The 13086-nt window shown below is 35.0% G+C and overlaps 1 protein-coding gene and 1 pseudogene across 2 annotated transcripts; one reads left to right on the top strand and one right to left on the bottom strand.

The window, feature by feature from the left end:
* The first annotated feature begins 630 nt into the window (after positions 1-630).
* Positions 631-3684, top strand: LOC119985760. Of its 2 annotated transcripts, XM_038830138.1 has the most exons (4): positions 631-740; positions 2439-2523; positions 2605-2977; positions 3071-3684. In XM_038830138.1, exons 3-4 carry the CDS (start codon positions 2819-2821, stop codon positions 3269-3271), a joined length of 360 nt encoding a protein of 119 aa, XP_038686066.1. In that variant the 5' UTR covers positions 631-740; positions 2439-2523; positions 2605-2818; the 3' UTR covers positions 3272-3684. The 2 variants fall into 2 exon arrangements, with proteins under 2 accessions (XP_038686066.1, XP_038686065.1); XM_038830137.1 differs by lacking the exon at positions 2439-2523.
* Positions 3685-7009: 3325 nt separating this feature from the next.
* LOC119985600 lies at positions 7010-12559 on the bottom strand (annotated as a pseudogene).
* Between the last annotated feature and the right edge of the window lie 527 nt (positions 12560-13086).

Here is a 13086-nt window from a genome sequence, read left to right as displayed (position 1 = left end):
GCACAACACATACAAAAAGAGAGAAATTAGAGTGAAGAAACAAGAAGAAGCCGAGAGAGAGAGCTGCTGCATAGAAGAGCCGAGAGAAGAAAAAGAGGGAAGGAAGTCACTGGACAGAGGAGCAAGAAAAGGAGAAGAAGGAGATTTCGATTAATCTGTCCGTTCTCCGAAGGTAATACACTACATTCAATCCGATCGGTTTATATTTGCTGCACCATTATATTGTGTTTAAATCTGGTTCACGTTGTTGGTTTGTGTTTCATTCTAAAGTTTAAGATGAATGACTGAAATTTTGCTTATATTTGAGACTCTTGCCTTCTGTATGTGATATACTGATTGAAATTTGATTTTATGTCCGAGTGTGTCGAAGTTTATAAGTTTGATTTGAATGAAATATGGTCTTTGTTATTCTTTGATCCATCTATATAGGCACTGTTTAGGATTGTATATATGTCTATGATGTATGTGTTTATATATGCTATATGTGTATATGGGTGATATACAGACGGTGTGTATATGCACGATGCGTAGATGTATGCGTGTATATGCATGATGTATGGGTTTATGTGTGTATATGCCCGATATGTGTGTATATGTATATATGTTTATATGTTTATAATTGAGAATCCATCTTTTGATCATTCTCTTGTTTGATTTTGGACATGGATCGGGCTGGACACTATTTGAGCCGAAGAGTATACTTGGAGATTTGGTTCGAAGTAGAGCAATGGGCCCCATGGGTAATATTAGAATTTTTGTATATATTTGTATTTGTATTTTTATGATGTATATATCCTTGTAAAAATGTAATCATTGTAATAGGGTAGTGAAAATAATGGAAGATGCATACATAAATATTTTAGGGTGCTAGAAACATATAGACATTAGGAAGTGATTTTGTGAATGATGATTGCATTAGAATGCATACTTTAGGACTTTGAATTCTCATATTATGTCATGATGCGTAGATGTATGCTAGGATTGTTTATGTGTCATGAAAATAAACGCAATGCGTTAGTCAATGGATTAATCCAAGCCGTCTCACATTAATCAACACATCAAGATAAAATTATGGAACCCTTATGTTTTGTTTAAATACCAAGAAGTTTTCAAGATATTGGGGTTCCATTGACATTCATTCAAAATATTTGGATTTCATGGAATCGGAAAGCAAATATGTTTTTAGGGATTAGAAGAATTTGTTTTAGAATTCAAACATTTGGCCAATTCAATGAGTTTTAAATGAATTCTTTGTTTTCTCATGAAAAACATAATTGTAAGTAGACTTGAATTGAACTTTTTTTTTTTTGATTGTGAGCCCTTTGGTACGTCAATTAATCCTAAAAAATCCTCAAAAATATCTTTTTCAAAATTGACAAATAATTATCTCCTCTTTCGTTACATTTCTCACATACATCATCCATGAACTTCATAACATAGTTTGATATGTATATTTTGTCATCTTTTCCCTCATCTATTAAACAAGATCATACAAAAAAATTAGGACAATAAATAATATAATTAAGTAATGATAAAAGTGTTGATGGTATTAGTTTAATTTACATATATGTATCAAATCCACACAATAGAGAGTTACACAATCAATACTCGAGAATAAAAACATTTTCGAGTAATTGTATTTCAAAGTATGCTTAACTACAAACTTGAGTTGAATCACATAGCTTCTGTTAAAAAAAAAGAAAAGTAAACATATTAGTTTTTATAAAATTAGAATTTATTTCGTTGAAAAAGAAAAAAATTTAATCTAACTTGATCATAGACTTAAAAAAGTCAGAGAGTTGGAAGGTGTTTTGTTGACTCGATCCAACATTTGGGTAGTTGAATAATTTATCTCTATTTTGTCTAGTTTCAAAAACTTAGACAAATTCGCACCTACCCATACAATATAGATCAATTTACGTCTCTCATGTGTGAATTTGTCTAAGTTTTTTGAAATTAGACAAAATAGAGATAAATTATTCAACTATCTAAATGTTGGATCGAGTCAACAAAACGCTTTGCAACTCTCTGACGACTTTTAAGTATATGATCAAGTTAGATTAAATTTGTTTTCTTTTTCAACGAAATAAATTCTTATTTTATAAAAATTGAAATGTTTACTTCTTTTTTTACAGGAACTTGGTGATTCAACTTAACTTTGTAGTTTGAGCGTAATTTGAAATACAATCTGAAACTTGAAAATGTTTTTATTCTCGAGAAGAACATTGACAATGTAACTCTATAGTGTGTGGATGGGGACACATGTATGTAAATTTAACTAATACCATCAACACTTTTATCATTACTTAATTATATTATTTATTGTCCTAATTTTTTGTATCGTTTTGTTTGATAGATAAAAGAAGATGTGACAAATATACATATCGGGATTATGTTATGAAATTCATAGATGGTGTATGTGTGGCATGTGACAAAAGGCGATGAAATCAGTATTCATTATGACCAAGAACGTGATGGAGACTTTCCAGTGTTCTCGCATGCACTTGAAAATTTTTCACAAAGGTAATTCTATATAAAATCTCAAATTATTATTTGAGATGCAATAGCCTAATTGTGAATTGGATTTTCATGAATTTTTTGTAGGTTGGATATCACTCTAGATATGGATGTAGACCTTGCTGATCATGAGGGTTTGCTTGATAGGAGATACAAAAGATCCTAGACTCCTTTTTTCTTGGATGCCGTGGAAAGGGTAAAGTTCCTGATAAGATTGAAGAATTTGTACAAACATTCGCCGGGACAAATATATACATACCGTCATGCTTATGCTAATGATGTGCAAAATTGGCCTTTGAAAATGGAGCAAATAGAAGAATTGAAAGAGTGGAAAAAATCTACTTGGCAGCTTCCTTCCAAACCCAAGAATGTCAAAAACCGCACCATACTAGAAGTTCCTATTCGGGATGCGATTACCTTGCTAGCAAATTTGATTTCTCATTTTGGTACAAATAGAAAGGTAAGATAAAACTATCCATCCTTATTTAAATTCACATAAATACACAATTTTGTGAGTGCTAAATTCTTTTCTTCGTTTTTTTTTTCCCCGCAGAGATTGGCAGCAGGGGATGTCAAAATATTTCCCACCAATGTGTTGATGAAAGGCAATGAATATGCTTTACAGAAATTTGTAATTTTGGTTAATTCTATACACAAGCAGTTGGTTGAAGATAAAAAGGCTGGAGCAACAACGGAGATGATTGAAGATAGAGAGCATGGAGAGCCATGGGAATGGGATGATAGAGATGCTTAGGCAATGTTGGAAGAAATGAATTTTGTATTCCACTTTTGATGTGATATCAACATGTCTGAATGGAAACAAAAATGATGCTCTGAATGTCATATTGTTCACCATCTATTTCTTTAACCATGAGGCCGGCCCTTTTAAAATGAAGATTTTGCTTTGGAGTTTCAGGTCGTCTCGGCCTTGGTCCCAATACGTCCAGTCAAGTTTCTCTGGTTTTGCAAGCAGTATGCTGAGGATGTATGGGCTGTGGTAGATGTCTCTATTGATGTGGTTCAAGTCTAAATGCTTCATGTGTGTGTGTAACACCTGGTGTATATGTGTGTGGTGTCAAGTGAACCATGTGTTTGTTTGGAACTATGAAGACCCATGAGTGTGGCTATTTTCTACTTTCTAGTGTTTAAGTCGGTTTAGGTGTGTCTTTTTATATATATATATATATATATATATATATGTCATGTCATGTGTTTAGTTGTAAAAGTGGATTAGCACCCCAAAACAAAAGAGGAGTCATAAACTCGATCCATTTTCAGGGAGCTTCAAACTCCATATTTGGGCTACTGCCCTGTATGTTAGAAAACTCTGTTTTATGTAAGAAGTTTATCTCCTTGTGTTTTCTATCAATGAAATTCCTTTTATGCGTTTGGCCTTTTCTACCCTTTTTCAATTTCTCAACAGTGTTGTACAATATGTTGGAAATGGTTGATCTAAGGTACTTGCAAATGCAGATTATTGATTAATTCGCACAGTTCTGTTGGAATTTTTCTTCTCCTTGTGATGCTTATTGTGCTTGCATGCTTTCGTACATATGCCTCTGATTTTTCTCAAGACTAAATCAAGATGAAAGACATGTTCCATCATTATTGACTTGAGATTCTGCAAAACATTGTTTTTGAAAATTGCACTATTTTCAAATATAATAATATGACTGAGTGGCTGATCTTGTAAAGGTGGCCTAACGTCCAAACTCCAAAGGAACATGAGCCACTGAAGGTGATGTAGATGTACTGATGTGGCTAATACAGTTCGACATGGTCCTTAACTGATGCCCCATGGATCAGAGATACTAGTCATAAATAACTACGGCCCATATTAAAGACTCCACATAATATGATTGCAGAGAGGCTGATTCTATTAATAGAGTACATAGATATGATGTATACTTGTTCAATTCAGTTTCCTACGATATAAAAAAAAAAACCCATCAGACATTCCCATAATTTTCCATGATGGTTGCGACATGAAAAAAAATAATTTTATAAGCATTCTTGATGGGTTTTTTTTTTTTTGTCGCAGGAAACTGAATTGAAAAGGGTTTACATGCTTGTGGAGTTGGTGCATGAAATATTCCCATGTCACATTGCCGCGTTAGCTCGAGGGGCATCTATAATGAAGTGGCCTTTACCTACTATGGATTTTGAAACGTCTGCAATGCACTGGCCTAAATCTGGCAGAGTTGAAGCAGGTTTTCTAGTCTAGATTGAAGATTCCAAATTTAATACGAAAACTTGTGTTGAATCAGCAGCTAAGTTATGATTTGGCTCCTCTCCTTTGTGGTCTTGATGTATTTTGTTATTCTTCTTCTGCTTCCTAGTTACCTTACGACTCATTAGCCATTGCAAACAATATTTGAATCAAGATGTGCATATGAGAATTCATATATATATATATATATATATATATAATATCAAAGTTAATATTACGTCAACTGGATTTGATTCAGGCAATATAAGATTTAAGGGATCGATGACCACTGTTTATCCTAGCGGGCATGGCCCACTTGAATACGTTGGGTTCATTGGACTAGATGTGACGCCCTTTTGGATATTTCCTGAGCAAGCCCATTTATGGATCGACGGCCTATGTTTACAGTCCAATTAGCATTCAGTCGGTTGGCCATGGGTTCAAGGGACCAGACGAGGCCCATTTGGATATCTCTAGGCCTAGTTCATTTGAAGACCGACGGCTGGGCCCAATTCAATGTGTTGAGTTTATTGGACCAGACGAGGCCCATTCATATATCTCCTTGTCCAGGCCCATTTAGTTTATCAATCGACTTCGTTTATACTTTACACGACTCGGTTGCAACCGGTCGTCGTTAATTGCTGGCCTTCATTGCCATCGTCACCGCCTCTCTTCTTGATCCATGGCATCAAGCATATTCGTATTATTATTCACGATTCTCTCCCTGTAAGTATTGTGTTGTTTTTTGATCAATGATTGTTTTTCGGTGATTGACTGATTCCCTAACAATTCAGCACAAGCTGCGATGTTGATTTGTTGCTTTTGCGTTTTGTAATGGTTATTGAATTATGTGCTATTGAATGAAGGAATTATGCTTTTTGTGTGTTTTTTGTAATGCTATTGAATGGAGGAATTGTGTTCTTTGTTGCTTTTTGTAACTTGTTCTCACTTGGGAGCACTCAAAAATCTATGGAACTGGCTCTGTGGTTCATACTTTTAGCAGTTCTGAACCTGTTTGTATAATATTTATGGTGCGTTTAGTAGAGAGGTAATTGGGTGTAATGGTTATAAGGGTAATTAAATTTTAAGTTTACTTGTGTTTGTTAGGTTAGTATAATTTTTACTCCTGTAATAAATTTTAGTAATTGAGCTTATTTTTTATACATAAAGTTTACTGGTGGGGGACCTGACTAATAAAAAGTAATAGAAAGTTTTACTCTAACCTATTACCCCCTTAATTAAATATCCAAAAAACTCGTCACACATGGTAATTGAAAATAAGCAGAATTTGACACTAAAAACTTTTTTTTATATATATAATATGTGTCTACTCGTGTGTGTGTATATATATGCATATGTATCTATATTTTTTAAATTTTGATACATGATAGTCGTAACAATAATAAAAAAAAAACATGATCTTATTTTTTTCTAATTTGGTTCATTACAATAATAACAAACAAATGTAATGATATTACACCAGTAACGTATAGCAGTAACAAACAAGAGTAATGAATGTTTGGATAAATTTTACCTTTCTTTACCAAACAATGGTAACAATTATTCTCCATAATTATTATTACCCTTATAACATTTACGTGTGTAACAAATTATTAATGTCAAAACCACCTAATCATGTAAAATAATTGGGAAGGAGAAAACACATATCCATGATCAACATTCGTGGGGGGAAAGGTCCTCAATAGACGATCATACATGAACAGCCTTCTGTGTCTGGGAAACAAATGCATCTCATTATTTGTAATGGTATCCTGACAACGAAATCTTCCATTTACAAATTCTTCATCAAAAGTGAATTACTTGGTGACTCTTGTTTGTGAATAGGAAATGTAGTGTAATACTCAACAATTCAATATAAGTCGACATCTCTCTTTTTTCTGTTGCATTGTTTGTTGATGAAGTTTCCAAATGTTTCTGATAGTTCAATTAAAACTAGAATGCAGGCAAGCAATGCCATTTTGGCAACTCATCTCCTCTTCCAGAGTGCAGAGGCTTCATTACCAAAGCAGAAAAGGAATTTGGCTTGTTGCAGAATTCAAGCAAGCAATGATTTCTCATAAAAGACGCTCTAAGGCCAAGCGGGAAGAAAAGGGTAAACGTTAATCAACAAAGGGCTCCAACTGAAGACAATCTCCCCGATTATTCCTATGAGTAGCTTATTTTAATTTTAGGCTAGTTTATACGCTAATTTTAGATGACAACTTTTTTTTTTCCCCCAAAAAAAGGCAAATCAACAAGCACAAACTATAAATTGGCAAGAAATTTGATACTAGCTGAATGGCAAAGTATAAATTACAAAGCAGTGCAAAGTACTTCCGACAGTCTCTTGATATTAACCAGTTCCTTGATATTGTATTCAGCATAACATAGCAAAATATATTTGGGTTATCCATTAATGTACTGAAGAAAGTTCACACTAAAACAAGTAAAAGGAATAAAGGCACTTAACCTCCAATCTGACCCCAAACTGAAAATGCTTGTTTCATCAGTCCCTAAAAGAATCGAGCTTATAGCAGAATCATGTGCAGGCCAACCGGCAATTTGTAGACTGGCGGACATGTCTTTGGCTAGTTAAGGTGAATGCCGATCAGTGTCCTTCCATGAACATAAGCATAATCACCCATGATAAATAAGAGAGCCTTAATCCCCCCTCCCCCTATATTTTTGACTAAAATTTCAGCTACTTAACTGGGGATATATCGAATCAGGTCCTATATATAAAAAGGATACCAAATGTGGATCACCCCATCAGTTGCAGAGGCCGCCGAAATCTTCCCATTGTGATTGAAGCAGATGGAGGTAATTGCTGGTGGATCTTCGCCAAGAGGAAGAACCGTCTTCAATAAAGTAGAAAATCATCAAGGTATGATTGATGATCACCCAATCAAGCTAGCAACTATACCACGGCTTTCCAATTTTTCATATTCCATACAGTCAATGACGCAAATTCCAAAGTGGCAATGTAGCTTGAGCCATTCCTGCAGAGGTTATTACAACCAAATAATTATTTGTGCCCAAATGGGAAGCAAAAGAGAACAATCAGAGAATGTAAATATCAAAACACATAAAATAAAAAAATAAAAAAAAACACACACGCACACAATAGCGAAAGCACACTATAGGATGTCACAAACTGATTTCATTTTTAGGTAGAACAAGTATCATCATCGTTTACTAATGTAAGAAGCGTCAAAAGTAGTTTTGCAGAATGCATCATTGACAGAATCTATAAACTGAAATAAGTCTGAAAAATATTTCTAACAAGGGCACTGCAACTTGTCCAACAGTAATTTTGTTTCTTTAAGATAATGGAAATAAACTGATCAGAAAAACATCTAATACTTGCGTCTATTTGTAGTTAAAATAACAAGAGAATGCACCCATAAGTCATAAATCTGCAAAACAACTAGTGGGACGTATCTTCACATATAAGTGCATGCAATCACTTCCTGTATAATCAACTCTACAACAATAATTAAGTCTGATATAATATTACAGACACCTGAATAAATGTTTTGCATCTCAGTCAATGTAAGGCTCCCAAATCCAGACTAAATAGTTGCACTAAAAGGAGCACTACGGGCTACGGGCACAAGGCATAGCAAATGGTCCTTTTTAAAGCGTATAAACAAATAAGAGATAAAAATGAAATTGTTAGTAACTTAGAGCTACGTGATAATTCACTACTATGTTATGGTATTTTAATTAACAAAGATTAACTAAATTTTTACAAAAATTTCCTCTGAAGTTTCACCTAGATTTCCAACCATTTCAGTCTCTGCAATAATGTCAATCACATCTTTGACAAGACATCATCTTCAACTGGAAGTCTATCAACTAACATATCCGTGAAATAGAAGAAATAATATAATTTGATCATGAACAAAAAGCCATATACAGGATACGTTGCCACCCAAGCACAAAATTTAGATGAAGATTAGGACTAAGAAATTGAATACCTTCTAGATACAGCTGCAGAAACAAAAATAGGGGCTGCACTTGATATCCAAGACACTGCAGGACAACCAAAATGTAAAGGCCAAAGGAATATTGAATCACAGACCTAATACTGAGTACATACCTTGGAAAAGCTTCATCTGTGTTGAGATCGCATGCAACCCTCTTTGCATCAACATTCCATGCTTTGATGCCTCCATCAGCAGTACCAATAAGTAGCTTTTATCAAAAAGAGTAACAAGGATATGAGTTAATCAAATACCAAATATCAAGCCATGTTTATACAATGAAAAACTGCACATCACGTTCCATGCGATCGGATTTGAAGTCCCAGTCAAGTGACATAACCTCTGCCCCACAATATATTGTTGCATTTCTAGATGCTGAAGTTGATGGTTCATATGTCCATATTCTTGATTAAAAATGTATTGAATAAAAAGGAAAGAAAACCAAAGTTAGCAGGCAATCAAGCAGTTGAAGAACTGTAATTAAGCAAGTATGTCTTGAGATAGGACTTGGGACAAGTGGGCTACAAAAGTAGATAGGAAATCCGAAGATATGCATATAAACAAGAATAGACTAGAGCAGCCCCACAATGCAAGATTTCTCTCGTCAAAAAAGTTCATATGACGTACTTCCATAGTGGGTACCTGATCGTGCCATCAATGGAAGCGCTGGCTATATTGTTAGCAGATGCTGATAAGGGGAATCGACAGATTGAACTTGTGTGACCTAAAAATGTCTCCTACAAAGAGTGTTCTGAGAGTTAAAAACTTTGATTGAAAAAAAAAATTACAGCATACAAGTGAATCAAAACAAAAACAATTGAGATAAAAGACAAAAAAGAAAAATGGAAGGAGGCATTAAATATTTTGGTGCGTGGTGCAAGAATTAGTACATTAGAGTTATGCAAAGACAAAGTTCAATATATATTTGTAAGCAATCATAACTCGAAGTTTTACTTTCACCCTGGCATGTCTCTGCCAGTCTCTGTCGCATAAATTGGAGTAATTACTATGTCAATAGCATGCTCTAAACATCAGTGCAACATATTGGTCTAAACATGAGAAAAACCAACAAGAATCGAAGGAACTAAAACGAACAGTGATAATGGTATTTCTCAGTTTAAGAAAATTGAGTAGCATACATACAGCCACTCAGCTTTCTCTCATTTTTTATCACCCTAGCAGCCATCAACTACCAAATTCACAAGTGTTATTATTTTCTCATCATATACATACTAACACCTGGGCTACTCTAAAATGGTGTAATTTCACTGGACTCTAGCAATACGTTACTCCTCCTTCCACAAATACAAATCATCGTAATTTCTGGTTTTACATGTAAATAAGTAATGTATAAATAAGAAAAAGTATTTTCATTAATAGCTACCTCATGAAGGCCAGCTAGATTCTAGACTTATCGCCGTCATTAAAAGAAGTCCTTTAACTGATTAGGCATAGAATTATCCCAGAACTAGTAACCATCCTTGATTCATAAAGGGGAGATTATATGAACAGACAACTACCATCACAAGAGTCTTCTTGAAGCACTTGAGTATTACCAGCAGAAACACCACCTTCAACATAGAGAGTAGTCTCAAAAATAATGGATCCTGATATAGTTTCAAATCGTCCACCATAAGCCTGTTCAGGATCCAACTCTATACCACCCAAATTTAGGGTAGAAGGAGCGCAATTTTGTTGAGTACTGGTCAAATGAAGATCTTCTTTGCTCAGTCCATTTGATGACATTGAATTATTACTTTTTAATAATCTTGTATCCATTACTGATGCAGCACTACTGGTCTTCATCCTATAAAAATACATAAACTTTCATGAAAACAACAAAGTAAATCACTAGAATACCATGAGAAATAAAAATGATCATTTCCAAATTTCACCTCATCTGGCATAGTTGAGCTTCTTTTTCCTCCAATAAAGTCTGAAGTTGTAATAACTTTTGATTAAGTTGCTCAACATCTTTTTTAAGAAGGTTGACTGTTTTCTTCTCTGAACTGATCTTCAAGAGGGCAGGGATTCATGGTTTGGTTAAGGACATATTCTCCAAAATCCAATCAATAGAAACATCAATTATTGTCACGGTAAGGCGTAATGCTGTCGCATATGTAACCAAATGGTAGGGAGACGAAGGTATGGTTTAATGCACAGAATAAATGGGAATATGTAGAAGTACATCTTCAAGTGACCTCAAATTTTTTTAAAGAATACCTGTCTTATACTCAATAATACATTTAGTAACATGCTCGCAAACACACACATATAGTTGAGGAAAGAGTGAAATAACATAACTGAAATTGTGAAGTCCAACGTGAATGGGATATATTGCATTTGCAGATGAAGGTAAGAATCTATGTCTTTGTAAAACATAGGCAGACGATGTTTGCCAACATTTTATGGTAGTGAAAATCTTAATGGAGCATCATAGAGGATATGTCCATCAAAAGGATATGAGTACCATTGGAGATCTCACTGAAAAAATTCCTCACTGAAAGACACAAAGCTTCATGCCATTCCTTCGGTGCAAATTGAGGATCAAAGCTTGGATTCTTTAAATATGGTATTGCTGCATTGGATGGCGGATAAAATAAGTCAAGACAAAATGAGTCTTCAAGGACACGATAGAAAGAAAAAGACATAACCTACCAAACCATGGAGTCCATTCTGGGCTCCTCTGCAGCAAATCATTCCCGTTCATTCCAAAAAAACTCTACAACTTTTGTCTTTCCTTCCTGACTGCAAGGCACAAACTACATATTACCGCAGGATAGAGACCTCCATTTTTGATAAAGTAGCATTAAGTCCAATCTCAGACGACGAAGGAAAGCATTGCTTGAAGAAACTTAGAAGACCAACTAATTTTTGCTGCATGAAATTTAGGGATATAAACTGAGAATATCAAGTCAATATCTTGTCCACCTGAAACGATTTACCAATATCAGTGCCTAAATCCATCTCAAACACTTCTAAAGTACTTGAGGGTGTAAACCCTCTAACCACAAGAAACTCCCTCGCAAGCTCGTCTGCATATTGCATATTCTCCATCTTGTAACTTTCCTTGAGCTACAAAATAAGTATATCTTTATTTCCTCCTAAACTCAAACACCAAACTGGCACAACATGAAATTCCTCTTTGCTACATGCCGGGCCTCTCTAACCTGTATAGAAAATTATAAACAACCAATAGTGACTTCATCAAAGGAAGTGGTAAACAAATAGGGGAATTCACACTGCTTGATAAAACTAACAAGATCTCACCAATGTTCCATAGAGGTATAAAATTCTTATTAACTAAGGAAGGAAGTAAAAAAATTCCAACAGTTTAAGAAAATTTTTGAAACTACTGATAGAAAAACTATCAATTCGTTCTGTGCTTTAACAATGTGAAAAAGAAAAGCAATCAAATAAGACGAAATTTCAATGCCTCTCAATTATGGCTGGCACTACAAACGAAAACCTGTATCCACACACATATAATTATATTTCTACATATTTTTCACAAGGACATACAATTTATGAATATATTAGAGTTTCAATCTAGGAATAAATTGAGATGATGATGGAAGTTATTCTAATTATATGCAAAACTGGTTTCTCTGCAACAAATTCAAACTAATACATACAAGGAGATTGAACTCGAAGAGATTTAGAAGATAACACCAATCAAAGAAGAACAATCAAATGACCTTAGATCATACCCTGAAACATCCTCATACGGTGACCTATATGGTAGCCGCAGCCATTTCCACACAGCAATCCTGTAATACTTCCCTATCTTAAACTCAGGTGGAAAATCGACCAGAAATGAGAACCTTCCATCCCCAGCATCAATTCCTTTTCCCTGTATTTGCTTTCCCTCACTCTCTCAATTGCACAAACAGCCAAATTATTTCAAAATACTTATGCCTAGTCTCTTTGGCATCCAGCAATCGTAAAAATTGTGGGTTTTTCAAAACTACAGAGTATTCGAAATCATCAGGGAATCCAAATTCTGACTTGGCAGTCCGAAGAATTGGACATCATCAACAATTTGCGCAACCGCGTGACAGCCTAGGGAATTTGAGCAATCAACGGGTCGTTCTCCTGCTGAATCTGAAGAATTGCTTTCCGGGTCAATCGGCAATACAAGATACGCTGAACTGGGTGCTCGTAGATGTCCAATACATGAGGGAATTTGAGGTGGACTGCTACATGAGTCTGGTCTGGTTTGAGAGAACGAGCGAAGACATCCAGCGGAAGCAGCAGTTTGTTTTTCCGCTTCTTTGTGGGGGGCTTTCGGGGCTTTGGAGGAACCGAGAGATCAACAGCTTGGCTGGCAAGTGAAGCCATGTAAGCTCTGTTGGGCTTCGTCCCAAATTTTGA

This window comes from Tripterygium wilfordii, chromosome 19 (genome assembly GCF_013401445.1).
Source record: "Tripterygium wilfordii isolate XIE 37 chromosome 19, ASM1340144v1, whole genome shotgun sequence".
Lineage (NCBI taxonomy): Eukaryota > Viridiplantae > Streptophyta > Magnoliopsida > Celastrales > Celastraceae > Tripterygium > Tripterygium wilfordii.
This window is presented reverse-complemented; position numbering and strand designations above follow the sequence as displayed.

Coding starts and splice junctions, on each gene's coding strand:
- LOC119985760 (XM_038830137.1), top strand. CDS start 2,819: ATGGAGCAAATAGAAGAATTGAAAGAGTGGAAAAAATCTACTTGGCAG. Junction 2,978..3,070: donor ATTTTGGTACAAATAGAAAG/GTAAGATAAAAC, acceptor TTTTCCCCGCAG/AGATTGGCAGCAGGGGATGT.